Raw genomic sequence first — 18,387 nt, 5'->3', positions numbered from 1 at the left:
CTTTTCTTTTTCTATTTGCCAAGAGATATAGTTTCTTAACAATCTAAAATTCTGTTTAGATTCTCTCGAATCTTTCATCCCTCTTTTTCTTCTTCTTCCTTTCCTTTTTCTTTTCCTTTTTCTCCAGATATCTCTCGATATCTTATGCCGTACGATAGATGCACAAAGAAAGTAAGTTTACTCGTGTAAGAGAAAGATGGATGAAGACACACACATACACACACAAATACGCACACACGGGAAACGTGAAGTTTGCTGAATTACCGCTGAAATTCCATCAAAGTTTGCGATTCTTAAAGTTGAGAAAAATTCAGGCAACAGTGTAGAAGAAGAACGGAACGGGAATAGGGAAGAGTAATAAAAAAAAAAAAGAAAAAAGAAGGAAGAAAAAATAATACAAAAAAAAGAAAATAAAAAGGAAAGAAAAGAAAAGATAAGAGAAAAGAGAGGTGGGAGTGGGAGGGAGTGAGGAGGGAGGTATGGGTTGCGAAGAGTTCATAAATGGGGGGATGAGATTTTGCACGGCACATGCGCCCAACTCACGCGAGCACATTACCCAACCAGAGTTAGCTTTGGTTCAATAGTAGGAATGAAAGAACATGGGCGTGTTCACGATAGGCGGAGTTCTGTTGTACCAACCTCTTCAATATTCTACCAAGAGTGGGATAGAGAAAAAAAGAGGAAGAGAGAGAGAGAGAGAGAGAGAGAGAGAGAGAGAGAGCGAGAGAGCGACAGACAGAGAGGGAGAGAAAGAGAAAGAACCTTCTTCTCTCTAGTAGCTAACAAGAGAGACACAGATATACGTATGCTGAGTTTCTGTAGTATGAGTGTTACTTCTCTTTTGAGAATGTATTGGTGCACAGGAATAGTGGCGCGAGTGGTAGGGGCATGATCGAGGATGCCAGTCTTCTCCGGGACACGGATCCGGATAGGATACTTGCTGATCTTTCATCTCTCATCGTCATCGGGATCGTGAAAAAAAAAGAAGAAAAAGAGGAAGAAGAAGAAGAAGAAGAAGAAGAAGAAGAAGAAAGAAAAAAAGTTTCTACGTTCAGTTAATTGTGCGTTGGTTAATTACGATTTTTCGATACGATATATATATATATATATTTTTTTCCTTCTATCTTACTTTTTTTTCCTTTCACCTTTTCCTCTTTCTTTCTTTTCCGTGTTTTTTCTTCGTTTTCTTTTTCTTTCGTTCTTTTTTCTTCTCCTGTTTTTTACCTTTCTTTTTTTTTTCATTTGGTGAAACCTTACTTTCGATCGTACTCGTTGAAAAAATAATACTTGTTCCGATTTGACTTAACGTGACTTTGGTTTTGTTGTGAATGAAAACTTTTACGAAATAGTGGAAGGATGGAGTTGAAGGTCGAGGATTCGTGACCTCCTTCCTTTTTTTTCTCTTAACGACGGGAGAAAAGATGAAGGTACGTTTTTCTTTTTTTGAGGGTAGGATGGGGTGAGGGGAGATAGAATTTTTATGCGATTCTATTATTTTTGGTGATTAAAATACTGGTTCGAAAATTATTTGTTCATAATTTCGTTACCGTCGGATGGTCATAAAATTTTTATTAAAAATTTGATATCTCGCAAATCTCGCAAATGTACTCTTAAGTGCGACAATAAATGATAATAAAATTAAATTAATTTGTTATATCGAAGGGTGAAACTGTTAAAAATATATTTTCTAATGCAAAAACAACAAAAATAACGATAATACTTGTTAATAAAGAAAAATGGTTATAGTCGTCGATAAAGTTGTTTTTCTTTTATCTTTTTTTTTAATATAGTAGAACTGTCATATCTGCAAAAACCAAAACTTCGTCAACACAAAGGTAAATCATTGAAAATTAATTATAGTATTGATTCGATATAAAATCGTTATAATTATTCGAATTTCAAATAAATAAATAAAAGATTTTTTATCAATTAATTAAAAATTGTAAATATCTATGTATTATTTAAAAAGAAAACATCAATTAAGAATTTGATATTTCGAATAAATTCGTACGAATTTCGATAAAATTTTTCTTTGAATATCGGTGATACGAGAAAAACGAAATTATGAGATGAGTTATAAAGAGTGAATTTTTAGAGAGACAGAAAAAGACAGCAAGAGAAAGAGGGGGGAGGGTGATGATGATGATGGTGGTGGTGGTGATCGTGGTGGTGGTGGTGGTGATGGTGGTGGTGGTGGTAAAGGTGCAGTTTCGATATTCGGTAGTGAGTAGTCGGTAGGCCGAAGCTCGTTTGACCCTTGCACCCGAGCATTTCTCATTTTGTCAGCTCATCTCCGTCGCCTCGGCCTTAAAAATGACTTCTATTATTCTTTCTCATTACGGCTTGATTGCGTTGCCCGAACCACCTACGATGGCAAATAACGTGGTAGATATTTTTCGTCGAGAAAAATTTTCGACGAGTTCGAATCTTTTCTCTGTCTTTCTTTTTTCTTTCTCTTTGCGAAATTTAAAGAAAAAAAGATAAGAATTATTTTTGTTTTCTATTTTTTTTTAAATAACATTTCAAATATTTAAATAATAAAATGTTACTAGTTTAATAATATTTGTATATTTATTATCAAATATTTAAACAGATATGATGAATATACAAATATTAGTATTAGGGTTTGTAAAATATTTTTAGTCAAATGATATTATATATTTTCTTTATAAATATTATATACTTCGAAGTTCTTGCATGATCTTTGATTTAGTTATATAATATGTACTAAAAATTTGTGATCCAAATAGGATTTATTATTTATACATCAGTCATTAAAAATTCAAAATATTATATAAACGATGATCAAGATTTTTTTTACAAAATTTTGTCAAAATTTTCTTTGTTTTCCTTTTTTTTCGTATTTGTAAAAATGGCCGATATTCCATAGCAGTGTTACAATAGTAACCTAAACCTTCAAATGATTTCAAGTGGTAAAAGTTAATTTTCGTCCTTTTAGGAAAGGTTTTCTAAGGGATAGGTAGGATCTCTTTTAAGTTGGGTCACCATCCCAAAGTGTTGTAAATTATCCCTGGTATTTTACTCGGAAGTCATGAATAGCCTAACAGTAGACCAATGAACACAGTTTCGCAGGATTTTCTTGACCCAGAGAGGATTTTCATGTCCTAAATGTGTTTCTTTTCTAATCTCGTTTGTGTTTAAGTCTCGTTATGGTGTGACTAGAAATACTAAAGAACTCATTGTAAACAGACAGAAGCATACCTTTCCTTCTTTAAAATTCTATTAATCCTTAAATCTTAACAATAATCGTTGTTAAACGATATTACGAAAATGGTGATATAGAAATAAAAAAATTATATTGTTTGAAAATCGACGAGAAATATTTTCGACGCAATTTTTTCAAATGCGAATAATTTTTAATTCTTTTGACAATTTTAAATTCATCGTATGGGGACCATTCAAATTGTATGGGTCATGTTGTTACGAAATAATTAAAAAAAATATTTAACATAATGTTGTTACCAAAATATTATCGAAAATTTCTAAATGTTAACTTCTTTTTGATTTTATCATACATTTTTATAAATAATACATTTTCAATATAACAAAATTTATAATAAGTCTATTTTAAATACATGTCATAAATATAACAAAAACGTAACAATTAATTTCAAACAAATTTAATATAATTTTAATATATCCAAGCACGATAAAATCATAAAAGATTTTTTAAGAAAGAGATTTTCAATTACCGATAATTTCTCCAATTAACTTACCGATAAACATTAAAGATTTAACACGTAACATTATTAAAAATACTAAACAAACGTGATATCAACGTGAAAATATATTAACTGATAAAGTCGTCTAATATTAAATATGAAATTAAACAATTTTTCACGGGTGTGAAAAGTTCATTTAAAAATATTATTGAAAAATTTCGTTGAAAAATTTAAGATTAAAAACGAAATAAAATAAAAGAAATAAATGAATACTTTCGAAATGTTAAATAATTACAAAAAGACTCGTCATAATGTTGTATATGTATATTATATACGGGAGATCTGGTGTTACACAGAGAGCCGATAGATTTTTCGCGATCGGCGTTGACGTTAATGGTTGCTGATCGAACGAAGGTGCGAAAAAAGAGATACAGACAGAGATAGAGATAGATAGATAGAAAGAGAGAAAGAGAGAGAGAGAAAGAAAGAGAGAGAGAGAGAAAGAGAGAGAGAGAGAGAGAGAGAGAGAGAGAGAGAGAGAGACCGACGGAAATAATCGACGTCGGTGAATCTTTACGCCAACGTATCGAAAAGCCATAGGGCATAAATCACAGGTGGGAAGTTCGACTTTGCCTTCGGCAGATCATAAATCAATGGCCGTCCAGTTATACGTGAAATGATTACCACTCGACGTGGAACGGACAGAACGAACGAGGAAGAAGAAAGATAGAGAGAAATGAAGAAAATAAAAAAATAAGATAAAGAGCCGTCGGATCTCTCTCTCTCTCTTTCTCTCTCTCTCTCTCTCTCTCTCTCTTTCTCTCTCTGTTTCTCTCACTCATTCTTTCTCTCTTTCTCTCTCTCTCTCTCTCTTTCTGTCTATCTATCTGTCTGTCTGTCTGTCTTTCTCTCTCTCTTTCTCTCTCGAAAATTGCCTGTCTTCGATGTATCAACATTTTTACTTATCCCCTATATCGAAATTCTTTACTACAAAATATCACATCTATCTTTCTTATACATTTCGCAGATTTATTTTCAAAATCGATCATGCAAAATTCGTTGGATTATTTTACGTAAAATTAACATAGAATTTTAATAGTCAATCGAATAAAATTATGTATATACTGGTAGTAGATAAGCGCTGGAATTTGATTGTCCGAAAGTAACGTGAAAAAAAAAAGAAAAAAAAAGAATACAAAAAAAAAAACCCATGCCTACCTATGTTAAAATATTCACGTCCGTTGCCTGAACATAATATTACGTACGAGAACATGGAAATTCAATGGCTATTAATTTCTTTCGATATAAAATTTATAAAATAATTCAAAAGTAACGAGTAACTACGCCATGTTACACGTGGTTCGTGTCAATTTGTAAAAAGAGAAGAAGAAAAGAAAGAAAAGAAAGAAAGAAAAAAGAAATAATATTATCGATGATATCCTATAATAGATACAATCGTGTATGCAAAATAGATCGAACCCGAAGCGAGGAGTTGCGGTAAGGTAGGCCAAACGTTCTAATTAATTCACCGGTCTAAACAGATTAGTCGATTGATCAATCGCAAAGTCGTAGAATAACAACTTGGTAAGTTTGCCCACGTGGTAATTAATATTATCGATTCCGTGCTCGATTTGTACTCGTTCCTACCAGACCAAAGTGGATTCTGTAAAAAAGGTTCATATCTATCGAATATATATATATATATACATACATACGTACATACATATATACATTTGATCGGATTTAATCTTGTTATTGGTTTACGATTTGATAAATAGACTTTTTTTCTTTTTCTTTTTTTTTCCTTTCTTTTTTTTTTATATAGTAAAGCATCGAATTGATAAATTATTGCGTACGAAAAAACAAAAAAAAAAAAAGAGAATAGAAAAAAGAAAGAAATGCTAAAATTCACGAATCGATTCTATTGAAATATTTGTAAATTTTTTTTTATGAGATATGAATGAATAACAACACATCACTTTTATTTATTCGTTTTTTTTTTGTTTAATATCATTATTAATTAATGTTAAATATTTAATAAAATAAATGATTGCATCTAAATTATTATGAATATTTTGGTCAGTATTTATAATAAAAATATTGGTATGTAATATAAGCGATCGGTGTAAATACTTAAGGATTTTGTCTGGTCTTTTTTGTTTTTTTTTTTTTTTTTTTTTTACGATGACCATCCATTTGAAATACTGACAAATTGTTATATCTATAAATTTTTTAATTAAAATACCGATCATTTTTGTATTAATGAGTGTCACACTGATCGCTTATATTATCTACTGATATTATATTATAAATAATGACTATTTATTTTTTTCAAATACTGCTTAGAAATGTTATATATATATATGATCAGAATAAATACACAGTATATATATAGACAGGGTGTTTCAAAAATATATAATTAAATTTAAAGAGCATATTCTTCTTATTATAAGGATTAAAAAAATGTTTTTCTTTCCTTAAAAATTATTTTTCATTTATTACAGATTTTAAGAACATTTGAAACTGTTACAATGTTTCATTAAGGAAACTATTGAAAATGATTTCCTTCGATATTAATGCCTCTAATAAATAATATAAATTTTAATGACGGACATATTACCTGATGTAAATAAAAAATTAATATAACTTTATAAGGAAACGTTTCCAAAGTAACGTTTACATGATTTTTTTCATCCTTACTTTAAGTGAATATGCTTTTAAACTTTGGTAATTTATTTCTGAAACATTCTATATATATATTTTTTATATTATTATATAAATATATATTCATATAATAACATATATATTTTATTATTATTATTACTTTATATAATAATAATTTGTTAAATATTAAGTTAATGAAACGTGTCGTTTAATCACTTATATATTTACGCAAAGAATAGATATATGTTTCTTAAGGTTAAAGTGTTCACGCGAAGAGTATCCATAAGAAGGTTACCATAGCAAACAACGTAAGAGCGTAGGACGTAGGGCCATTTACGAGGATCTTAGTCACGTAACGAAGCATATCGGTGTAACACGTACCATGGTTTTCTTCTCCTTAGCCAGAAGCGTAAAGCACAAATGGCAAAACTATAGCTAGCTCATCACCAACAACGGATACATTGATACATCTTGTGTTAGTGAGAGAGGAGACGTCATTTATCAATCCGACGAGACCCTCTAAGACTCCTCGGTTATTTATTGTTATTATTATTATTTTTTTATTTTCGTCTTACCTATATTAATTGAGATTTGGAGCCCGCAGCAAAGGAAGACTCTTGCGAATGCGACTTCTCCGATATTCAACCCGGAAATTTGTGTTCCTCGGCACAGACACAATAGCTTATATGAAAGAAAGAAAAAGAAGAAGAAGAACAAAAGAAAAAAAAGAGAAAGAAAAAGAAAACAGAAAATGCAAAAAAGAAAAAAAGAGAAAAAAGAAAAGAAAAGAAAACGAACAACGTTAGATTTGCTTCTCAATTTTCCACGGTTGGCTCGGGAATAAAGTGGATAGAGGTTACTACCGGAACGGTTTCTCGCGTTTAACGGACTACTATCGTGCTCTTTTCAAGCTGGCCAGTTGGCTTTACGGGAACGTGAACGCGATTCCATTTTATTACCTAATCAAACCGACGACATACAGATTTTATGGATCGAATAATAAATCCTATTGAATGTAATCCTCCTCGTTTCTTCATCCATTAAACTTATAAACGTTCAAGGAAATATTTCAAATATTTATCAAATACAAAATAAAACGAATTTATTAAAACGATTCAAAATTCACTTCATATATATGTCATTGATTTCATTTTATTTGATTTTTAGACCGAGTTGGAGACGGACAGCGAATGTTCGGATAGCATGATCTGCTCGACCAACCACAACAACAACAACAATAACAACAACAACCACAACAATAACAACAACAACAACAATATTCACAGTGCCAATAACAACAATAATAATAATAATACTCAGAATCATAATAATAACAACAACAACAACAACAACAATAACAACAATCATGGGCCTGGTAAGAAAGGAAACAATGCAAGCGCAATGGCGAAGAGTGCTATAGTTGTTGGGGGTAGTATTGGTGCTAAAGAAAATGGTCAACAACAGGATGGCATGGAAATGGATTGTGGTGGTTGCGGAGAAAGTGTCCGAGAACGTACCGTACTATGTGTTGGGGGTCGTACATGGCATTCGAGATGCCTCAAGTGTTGCGCTTGTGCCAGACCTCTTCATGATCAACATTCCTGTTTTCTTCGGGGGATGAGACTCTATTGTCGACACGATTACGCCCTGTAAGTTAACCTTTCGATTTTATTCCAGTCGTAATTTTGATTGAATGTTTCTTTTCTTTCTTTTTCTTTTCTTGCCTTTTCTTTTCTTTTCTTTTCTTTTCTTTTCTTTTCTTTTCTTTTATTTCTTTTTGTCCTTTTTTTCTTCTTCTTTGAAGCTCCTAAGAATTTTATCTTAGGACAAATCGAATAACTACTATGGTAGCAATCGTATTCATTTTTATTTTTTTATTTTTCTTATTTTTTCTTTCTCTCGTGTTTTTTTTTTTTTCCTTGAATCTCTTAAGAACTTTGGATTGGGCTGGATTAGGATTGCAAGTTGTTTCACATATTGCGGATTTATCTGACAATTAATGATGATAAATCATGCGATTATTTCGGTCCACAATATTTCGTCATTTCTTTTCTTTCAGACAAATTGAATAACTATAGTAGCAATCGCATTTATTTCTAATTTCTTATTCTTCATTTTTTCTTTTTCTTTTCTTCTTTCTTTAAAATAGGTCAGATTAGCTAGATTGCAAATAACTAGATGCAAGGTTTCTTTTCTTTTCTTTTCTTTTCTTTTCTTTTCTTTTCTTTCTTTTCTTTCTTTTCTTTTTTTTCTTTCTTCTTTGAATCTTCTAAACTAGAACAAATCGAATGGCTATAATAACAATCGCATTCATTTCAATTTCCTTATTTTTTTTCCTTTCTTTTTTTTTTCTTTGAATCTCTTAAAAACTTTAGATGGGGAAGTTGTTTCACATATTGCGAATTTATGTGATAATTAATGATGATTAATCATGCAATTATTTCGTTTCACAATGTTTCGTCATTTCTTTTCTCTCGAACAAGTCGAATAACTACAGTAGCAATGTTATTTATTTTTAGTTTTTTATTTATCATTTTTTTTCTTTTCCTTTCTTCTTTATTTATTTATTTATTTTTTCTTTGAATCTCCTAAGAACTTCAAATTAGGCCAGATTGTATGTTGTTTTACTTATATTGCGGATTTATATGAAAATTAACCATAATAATTAATCATAAGATTATTTTTATTCACAATGTTAATCCATTACTTTGTTTTGTTATTTTTTCTTTTCTCATAAATCGAATAATGATAGTAGCAGTCATTTAATTATTTTTCCAGATAAAATTGATAAAATGACGATTTATTTATTTGACGACTCTCCTTAAAAATCGAATAATAATCAATTATTTGCCGACATAATTCATATTTAATTATACAAATATTTATATTTTTTTAAACCGAATCGAACAGAACTCGTTCATACTAATCTTTATATTTGTTTAACGAAAAAATCTTTCAAAAAAATAAACAAAATTTAACATTTCCTTTCTCTCTCTCTTTTCTTTTCTTTCTCTTTTTATCTTTTTAGACCTCGAACTGCAGATTGACCTAGATTAGGATCGCAAGTTGTTTGACATATTGCAAATTTAAGTGAAAATTAAAGATAATTAATCGTGTGATTATTTCGTTCCACCATGTTAACTCATTATATTATTTTATCATTTTTTTCCTTTCCCATACATCGAACAATGATAGTAACAGTCGCATTTAACTACTTTTCACTTACATCGAATAATACAAATCGATTATACACATATGAATATTTTTTTAATCCGAATCGAATAAAATTCGTTGATATACTAATGTTTACATTTGTTTAACGAAATCTTTACGATTGTATAACCGAAAACAAAAGTGAAAAAAATAAAAGATAAAGGAAATCTGACATTTCCTTTCTCTCTCTCTTTCTTTTTCTCTCTGTCTCTTTCTTTCTTCTTTTTTTCTGTCTTATTTTTATCTTCTCTTTTTTCTTTTTTTTTTCTTTCTTTCTCTGGATCTCGATGATATACGATTACATCCGTTTCTCCGTTGCGTTCCATTCATAAGAAGAACGGAATAGCGCACGATATTCGGCCGGTAGTAGGCGATCCAGTAGTAGGATTACGGATTATCGATGGAAGCCAATAATATTCGTTCGTATCGAAGAGAGCACAGTGGCACCCTGCTGATTCGAGGCCGGTGCCCAAAGCCGATCTTAAGAAGACGTTTCTCGGCTACCACTACGGGAGCTCATCTCGTAAAGAGAAGGACAGAAGGGGAAAGAAAAAGAGGGAGGTAGTGGACCGAGGGTTGAGAGAAGGGGGAGAGAGATCATTTGTTCGTTTTATGCTACAGCGTCGCGACGCCTGTTCCTTACTTTCTGAACTTTAAACATTTTTTACTAGGAACATTCTTTCTCCCTCTCTCTTTCTCTCTTTGTTTCTCTCTCTTTATATTTCTCTCTAAGTAACTCTTGGAGTCGGTATACTATTCGGTATATTTAATATAATAATAATAATAATAATAATAGTAATTAATAATAATTATATTATTATCATTGATAAATAATAATAATGATTACAGTCTAATAATAATAATAATAATTAATAATAGTATTATTATTAACGATAATAATAAGAATAATAGTAATAATAATAATAATAATATTTAAAAAAAAGAAATAAATATTGTCACTTATGTGTATCTGTTGCCATTAATTACATGTTAATTTTATAAACTTTTTATTTAGAAATATTCTCCTTTTCTTTTTCTAAAATTCTAATTCTTGGATTCGGAATATTATTCGATATATTTAATAACAATAATAATATCGATTATTTAAAAAAGAAATTAATATAATCGATTATGTGTAACCGTTGTCATTAATTGAATATTAATTTTACAAACTTTTTATTCAGTCTTCTTTCTCTCTAAATTATTCTTGAATGTGATAGATTACTCGATATATTTAATAATAATAATATCAAATATCTAAAAAGCGAAACAAATATTATCGATTATGTATATTTGTTACTGTTAATTTTATATATTTTTCAAGTAGAAAAACTCTTTTTTTCTTTCTAACTCTTGGATTTTATATATTATTCGTGATATTTTCTACTACTACTGGTACTATTACTATTACCACCACTACTACTACTAATAATAATAATAAGAAATATATTTTGCCAAAATAATCATTACTAATTATATATGTATCTATTATTTCCATTATTTATTATAGAAAATTTGCTGTTTTGACGATAGATAAAACAAGGGATGATTTCATTCTCTTAAAGTTTCCTTTCTACTATCCAAAAAATAGTTTCTTACATAACCTCAAACTCCCTACATATTTCAAAAATTTCATTTATCTCAATATCTCCATATTTGATAATCTCTCTTGAATGGACAAAAATTTACTACGTAATGATCAAACTGGATGTCCAACTAGACCTTATTTGTGATCCCAAGACGTGATTGAACATAAAAAGAACAAAAAAAGAAATATAAGAATATAAATAGAATCTTTTGTGATATTTGAAAATCTGATGTTAGAAGAGGTAGATGAGGGTTAGTTAAAAAAATTTTTATTGGTTGTTTAGCGAAGGAAAAAGGTCACGTGGCTTGCGGATCTATGAGCGTAGAGATCTACAGATCACATATATGTATACGTTACTGTGGGTTGCGTTCGACGTCTTATACGAACGTAAGAGTCTCTCGCCGTTGGGTGATTAATGTCTTCCGATGGTTCTCTTCTTCTTCTTCTTCTTCTTCTTCCTTCTCTTCTTTTTCTTCTTCGTCGTCGTCGTCTCCTCCTTCAGACCTCACGTACAGTCGGCTATTCACATCACTGTACACTCATGCTCGTGCACGACCTGCGAAGTCACGTTGACGTAGAAGGTGTCCCGATGCTGGTGAACCCGAAGAAAAAGCCGAACCGTGTCTCAGGACCAAGTTCTATACTCGATCATCGAAAGATTCGCGATCCTAAGGATCTAGAGATTCAACAGGAAGGATCACCTTCGGGAGAGAGGGAGAGGGGTTGGAATTCTTTATTTGGGACGGATACATTCATCTTTGGATATCGCATATGCTATCGAATGGATCCTATAGTTGACTTTATAACTGTCGGAAACATTTTTAATAAATAATTGATCAGTGACTATTTGTTCATATACTCCAATTAATTAATTATTGCGGTGAAGAATACATCAATATTTTCTTCATCTTTAATAATAAACTAGATATCGTTGGAGTTAACACAGAATGTTTAACCTGATATATTTCTGATTAGGATGATTAAGAGAATATTTTTGTTTGATGATAGAATTTAATGATTCGCCTGTTAATCATCTGTTCAAATTGAAAATGACTAGGACGTATATACGGTAGTAGAAAGTTTTTATGATAAGAGTTTATAGTCATAGGCCATGTTTCGATATCCTAAAAAGGGGGTCAGTTTAGGAGGTAGGACAACGGGTATATATCCTGACAGTACGTTGTACATGTACTACGTGGGTGCCGAGTCACGAGTCGAGGCTGCCGAGTGTCAGTGTTCCAAAGGTCTAAGGAATTCGCCTCGTAAGGCCCCGAGGACCAGGGCCTTACTCTTTCTCTCTTTATTTCTCTCTCTCTCTCTCTCTCTTTCCCTCTCTCTTTCTTTTTCTCTCTCTTTCTCTCTCTTTCTATCACAAGGACCCCGGCGCTTTTCAAGTCGCAAGAGCCGCCTTTTAAATTAATAAATATTCACTGACACTTTCTCCCATCCTCTCGCGTTATCGAGCGCTCCTTTAACCCTATCGCATGGGCCGACTAAAAAAAGAATAAACAGGAGATAGGAGAAAGAAAAAAGAGAGAAAAGGAAAGAGAAGGCGCGAACAAAAATCGTTCTATTAGCCAGTTCCTTACCTTCGGATCGAAACGATCGAAACGATCTTGGTTTAATTTACTGTGTCCACTAAAGTCAGGAAGAAAGTGAGCTATCTTCTCGTTAGAAAACTTATTGTTAATTGTGTAATAGATTATTGCTGTTTGAAATAGCCCAAAATCAATACATTTCTAATCGTTACTTTTTTACATTATTTTCGACAAATCATTTTATTCTATTGAATTGTTCTAGTTCTCAAATTATATTGTTCTATTAACATGTTCTATTTGATAATTTCTCTGATAATTTTCTTTTTTTAAATCCATAAAGAATTTCAGTTTAATCGTATTTTGCTAATAGTGTTTGTTTTAATCTATTAATTTTGGTTTTAAATAAAATGGACGTTAAACTTTAAATAAACGATGTTTCATAAATAAACGTACAAACATATCGATCGTTACATTTCTATTGAAATAACAAGACATTAAATGTGAACAATCTGGAAACAAGATAATCACATTGACGTTAAAGGGTTATCCAATTGGTCGTACTTCCTTTCTGAACGTAGGGAAAACTCAGTAGTAAATCGTAAAGAATGCGTTGGAACGGCTAATTACTCGGCAAGTCGCACGATCGGCGTGTACTTCGAGGTAGGGTAGTCAGCATCGTGATCGTGATCTGCATGCAGATTGTAGGTACCAGTCGATAGAGAGAAAGAGAGTGCTGCTGCATGACTGGGGTCGGCTAGCACCCGACTTAATCCTCCGTTGACTTATAGGGCCCGCCTATGTCGAAGAACAAATGAATAAATTAGGGCGGAGCCGTTTGGTAGCCGACGTACGACCCTGAAGATTTATAGATACTCGATACCAGTTCTCTCTCTTTCTCTTTCTCTCTCTGTGGCTGGTTACACAGGCCCTTATTTTACTCCCTCTTCTTTTCTTTCACGAGTTAAGAGTTTGAGAGAGAAAGAGAAAGAGAGAGAGAGAGAGAGAGAGAGAGAAGGAGAGAGAAGGGTGGCGCCACTGTTTATGCAAATGGCACCTTACCCAGTCTCTTCGAAGATATCGCGATTTGATTCGACTATGCGGTAGCTGTTGTTTCTCTCTTGACTTATCTCTCTCTCTTTTTCTCTCTTTCTCTCCTTCTATTTCTCTTTCTCTTCTAGGTGTCCGAGGCAGGGCTTCTAGGCGTGCCTTTTACACGATCAACATAACCAATAATACCCCGAAAATATCTTCGATACGACGATGACTATGCACAGAACCGAGACTAATCCCTTCCCTGGCTTACCATATTTTTCCATACAATAACCCTAGACGGTCGATGGTGGACCAACCGATTCTTCTTCTCCTTCTTCTCCTTCTTCTTCTTCTTCTTCTCTTTCTTCTTCTTCATCTTCTTCTGCATGGTTGCTCTTTTCCTTGAACTTATGTACTATACGAGAGTTTGATCCTATCCAACATGTTGTTCCTATTTTTCTTTTCTTTTCTTTTTTTCTTTTTCAAAGGAAAACGTGAATGTTTCCTCGTGAGAACTTTTTCTTTCTTTCCTTCTTTCTTTCTTTCTTTCTTCCTTTCTTCTTTTTTTTTCTTTTCTTTGTGAAAAGATCACGATGAAAGTTTCCGAAAATGACTTAGAATTTATTATCTATCTCGATATCTTTTAGAGATTTTTAGTTATCTTTTAGAGTGTTTTAGAGTGAGGTTATGAATTGGTGATTTACTATAATTCTTCGTTTACTTTGTGTTTTTATACTTATTTGTGATCTTATTAGTTTGATAGTTGTTAAAGCATGGTATAGAAAATGTAGGTATCGAATCCTTTCATATTTTAAATTGACTGTTGGAAAAGTGAGATTATAAATTTAAGTAGGATCTATTGCAATTTTTTTTTTATTATATATACCAATTAGATGTATCTTGTGATATTATGATTTTAATAATTCGAATAGATCTGTTAAAAAGAATTAGAAATTAGGGTATTGGAAAAAAATATTTGGAAAAGAAAATGGCGTGATTCTCGAAGATTTAGAGGACAGGTCTCTTAACCTCTTTACTTAATAATAATAATAATAACAATAATATAATATAGTAATATTATATAAATATTATATAATAATAATAAATAATAATAATATAACGATGGCAATATCGTATTTAATAAACAATTGGCTTATTGAAGGGCTATCACCGTCGGCTGAAATTCAAAGGGTTCGAGTCATTTGTTGGCTGGATGGAAGCCACGACTGAGACGTCGAGATAATCTCGACGTAATCTACTTCCCGAATCGCGATGGCAACCCCTCTTAAACGGTGCCCCTGGTTTCTGACGCGCGCCTTTCGGAGGGCCGCTGGACATCGACTCGGTCGAGTAGTATGTTAATGAGGACAGGACCGTGTTCGGGTCTGGCGGTCCTCAATGAACCTGCACCGAGACGCGCGAGATAAAAATAAACTTAACGTTTCGCGTCCTTCTGCAACACAACACAATTTCCGAATCTTAATCTCGCGATAACCTTAATGCAATAGCTTATTTTTCGACTTGTATTTTTTATTTATTTTATATTTTTATTTATTCGACTTGTACCTTTTTCTTTTCTTTTCTTTCTTTTTATCTTTTTGCGTTCGTTTACATACTCGAAAATATATTATATAAGGACGATTAGATTTTTTGTATCGTCCTGTCGATTCTCACTCAACAATTATTTTAAGATAACTTGTCGAGTAACACTCGAAATTGCATTTTTGAGATAACTTCGTCGGTTCTCACTTCTTCGATTATCGTATTTTGCTAATTCGATTAAATATTATTTAAAATCATATTATGATACGCGTTCGACGAGCACCACTTGACATCATATCATGACAAAGTATCATTACGACGTGTTTTGATAACATTGGCAAACGTTATTTAAAACGATATATTAAAATTTGCGATATCAAATTACGTTGACGAGTCATAACAAAACCAGGACAATAAAAAAATCGTTTTTTCTTCTCTTTTGCTTTTTCTCTTTTTTCTCTTTCTTCCTCTTATTTTCTTTTTTCTCAAAAAATCAATTCAAAATAATACGAACGAAAATTGATATCTTTTAATGAAGCATATGAAAAATTATATTGTTTCAGAACATTCGGTGCTAAGTGCGCGAAATGTGGGCGAAGTGTAGGCGCAGGTGATTGGGTTAGGAGAGCCCGTGAAAGGGTTTATCATTTGGCCTGTTTTGCCTGTGACGCTTGTTCACGTCAATTATCGACCGGTGAACAATTTGCTCTGTTGGATGCACGATTATTATGTAAGGCACATTATCTCGATGTAGTCGAGGGAAACAATACTTCTTCCTCCGAAGATTGTGATTCCGAACACGGTGGAAAGGGTAGTAAGACGAAGAGAGTGAGAACCACATTCACTGAGGAACAACTCTCTGTATTACAAGCGAATTTTCAATTGGATAGTAATCCCGATGGTCAGGATCTCGAAAGGATAGCACATGTAACTGGATTAAGTAAGAGGGTCACACAAGTATGGTTTCAAAATTCAAGAGCAAGACAAAAGAAGCACAGCGGCAAAATCAAAACCCAAAGTGAGTTTGTTGTCCGATTTATTTTATTTTATATAATTTATTAACTACATTTTATCATTTTTTACACCCAAAAATATTGCAGTAAGATTTAAACTCCACAGTATGGATTTATCAAAAATTTGATTTCTCCAGAACAGTTGTTTATAAAAAAAAATGTTAGTCCCACTTTCGATTTATTTTTGACTCCCAAGAATATCGCGATATAATTTGGACTCCAGAATTTGGATCTACTAAAAATTTAACTTTTTTCGAGAACAAAGTTGTTCATAAAAAGAAAATTCTATTCCGCACTTTCTATTTATTTTTGACTCTCAAAAATGCTGTTATATATAATAGGAAGTGGACTCCAGAATTTGGAATTATCAAAAATTTCACTTTTCTCGAGAACAAAGTTGCCTATAAGAAAAAATTCAATTTCATATTTTCGATTTATTTTTAATAAAAAATTTTCGTAAAAGACTGTAGGTGTTTGAAATAATTCTCTATTTTGGCCCTATTTTTTGTTTTCATATTTTCCAGTGCATCATTCACCGCCAATGCAACATCATCCGACGGAATTGTATCCCAGTAGTGTGAATGTGGTCGGAGCATACCTAGGTGGTTATCAAGGTGGCAGTGCAGGAAGTGAAAGTCCCGGAAGTCCATTAACCCCACTGACACCAATGACACCCTTAACACCAACTACCCCGACTCATCACCAGCCACAATTTTGTCATCAAACGGGATAAAAATCTGCTCGATACTGGCAGATCTTTTTTATGTGTACATAGAATTAAAAAAAAGAAAAGAAAGAAGAAAATAAAAAAAAAAGAGAGAGGAAAAGAAAATGAGAAGATGAGATTAAATAAAAACAAACAAACAAAAAATGATCGGTCGTAGAATATGATCGGTCGGTAGTTTAGTAACATAAACGAGCTTTTAATCTTTATTTATTCGACGTCAGCGATTTAAATCGGTGCAAATTTCCGACGAAAAAATAAAAAAGAAGAGAAACAAGAAAAAAGAAATCGGACTTCCTGTTATCCTTTATTAATGTTAAAAAGAAAGAAAGGAAAAAGAAAAACGCGGGAAATGTACGATTATTAATTAAATCGGGTTTTAAAATAAACGATGCGTAAATATACGTACATGTAAATTTGCTTTCATATTTTTTATATCTATCGTTATCGAAAAGATTTGAAAGATGAAAGGATTGTAAATAAATAAATTTTCCGTTCCCTCTTTCTTTCTCTCCTCCGACCCCCTCACTCTCAACCCCCTTTCTACTATCATTCACGTTCGAACTTTTTTGTACATAAACAAAATTTTTAGGAATAATGTGCGATCATTATACGTATGATAACGTTCTTGCACATTCATTATTGCAATATTGTAAGCCGTACTGTTAATAATAAAAATGTCTTTTGCTGTTATAAATATATGTCATTTGCATATGTCCCTCATTTACCTTTACTTCGACGAGTATAATAATGTTTTATTTCAATATCGATGAACATAGTAATCGATCAAAATAAAAATGTTAAAGTTTATTCAAAATAAGAAGAAATAATTTTTTGCAAAGGATTTCAGGATCAAAGGTATAAAAGTGTTTATATACATACATATATATATATATGTGTGTGTGTATGCGTGTATACTCAATCGTATATTTTATAATAGAGCTTAGTTTACAATATTTACATCACAGTACATTCATATTAAATAAAATCGTTATACCACGTTATTTTTTCTTTTTATTCTTTGCTTTTTTTTTTCTTTACTTTCTTCTCTAAGTACTGCAAAAGATAATTCCGTTCGGGATCATTGCTTCGTGACATCATTTGAAACGACGTCAAGGATACGTAAACCTTATTGAGGTTTGCTTTTTTTTTTAATCGATATATTTCTACATCTTTCGATCCTTTACGACTTTTAAAACGTTACCATCGATATTTCATATCGATAGGATTCAAGATCGACAGGATCGAAGAAGATTCGATTTTCTTGATGATTTATAGATCTACATGATAGCGATCACGTGATGATCATCGATGATCTATATAATGAGAATCGATCAGAATAAATCAAGAAATGTATATATGTGTGTGTGTGTAGATCATCCGATCATCG

General features: G+C 31.8%; 2 protein-coding genes across 8 annotated transcripts in view; one reads left to right on the top strand and one right to left on the bottom strand.

Moving 5' to 3' along the window:
- Positions 1 to 763: 763 nt before the first annotated feature.
- On the top strand, positions 764 to 17,698 carry LOC127068290 (LIM/homeobox protein Awh-like). 6 transcript variants are annotated; one of them, XM_051004241.1, is made up of 6 exons: positions 764 to 1,061; positions 1,350 to 1,427; positions 1,794 to 1,835; positions 7,515 to 7,996; positions 15,824 to 16,278; positions 16,798 to 17,698. In XM_051004241.1, exons 2-6 carry the CDS (start codon positions 1,422 to 1,424, stop codon positions 17,004 to 17,006), a joined length of 1,194 nt encoding a protein of 397 aa, XP_050860198.1. In that variant the 5' UTR covers positions 764 to 1,061; positions 1,350 to 1,421; the 3' UTR covers positions 17,007 to 17,698. The 6 variants fall into 6 exon arrangements, with proteins under 6 accessions (XP_050860198.1, XP_050860201.1, XP_050860202.1 ...); XM_051004244.1 differs by lacking the exon at positions 1,794 to 1,835 and having other exon boundaries at positions 766 to 1,061; XM_051004240.1 differs by lacking the exon at positions 764 to 1,061 and having other exon boundaries at positions 1,073 to 1,427.
- The window catches only part of LOC127068291 (LIM/homeobox protein Awh), a 41,288-nt gene continuing 31,504 nt past the window's right edge, over positions 8,604 to 18,387 (bottom strand). The window contains exon 7 of one of the 2 annotated variants that reach the window (XM_051004249.1): positions 8,604 to 8,621. The gene's annotated coding sequence lies outside the window, so the exon portion shown is untranslated. Of the gene's footprint in view, positions 8,622 to 13,098; positions 13,482 to 18,387 lie in introns of those variants that run through there. The other variant, XM_051004248.1, reaches the window with a different exon arrangement.

The sequence above is a fragment of the Vespula vulgaris genome, chromosome 13 (assembly GCF_905475345.1).
Source record: "Vespula vulgaris chromosome 13, iyVesVulg1.1, whole genome shotgun sequence".
Lineage (NCBI taxonomy): Eukaryota > Metazoa > Arthropoda > Insecta > Hymenoptera > Vespidae > Vespula > Vespula vulgaris.
This window is presented reverse-complemented; position numbering and strand designations above follow the sequence as displayed.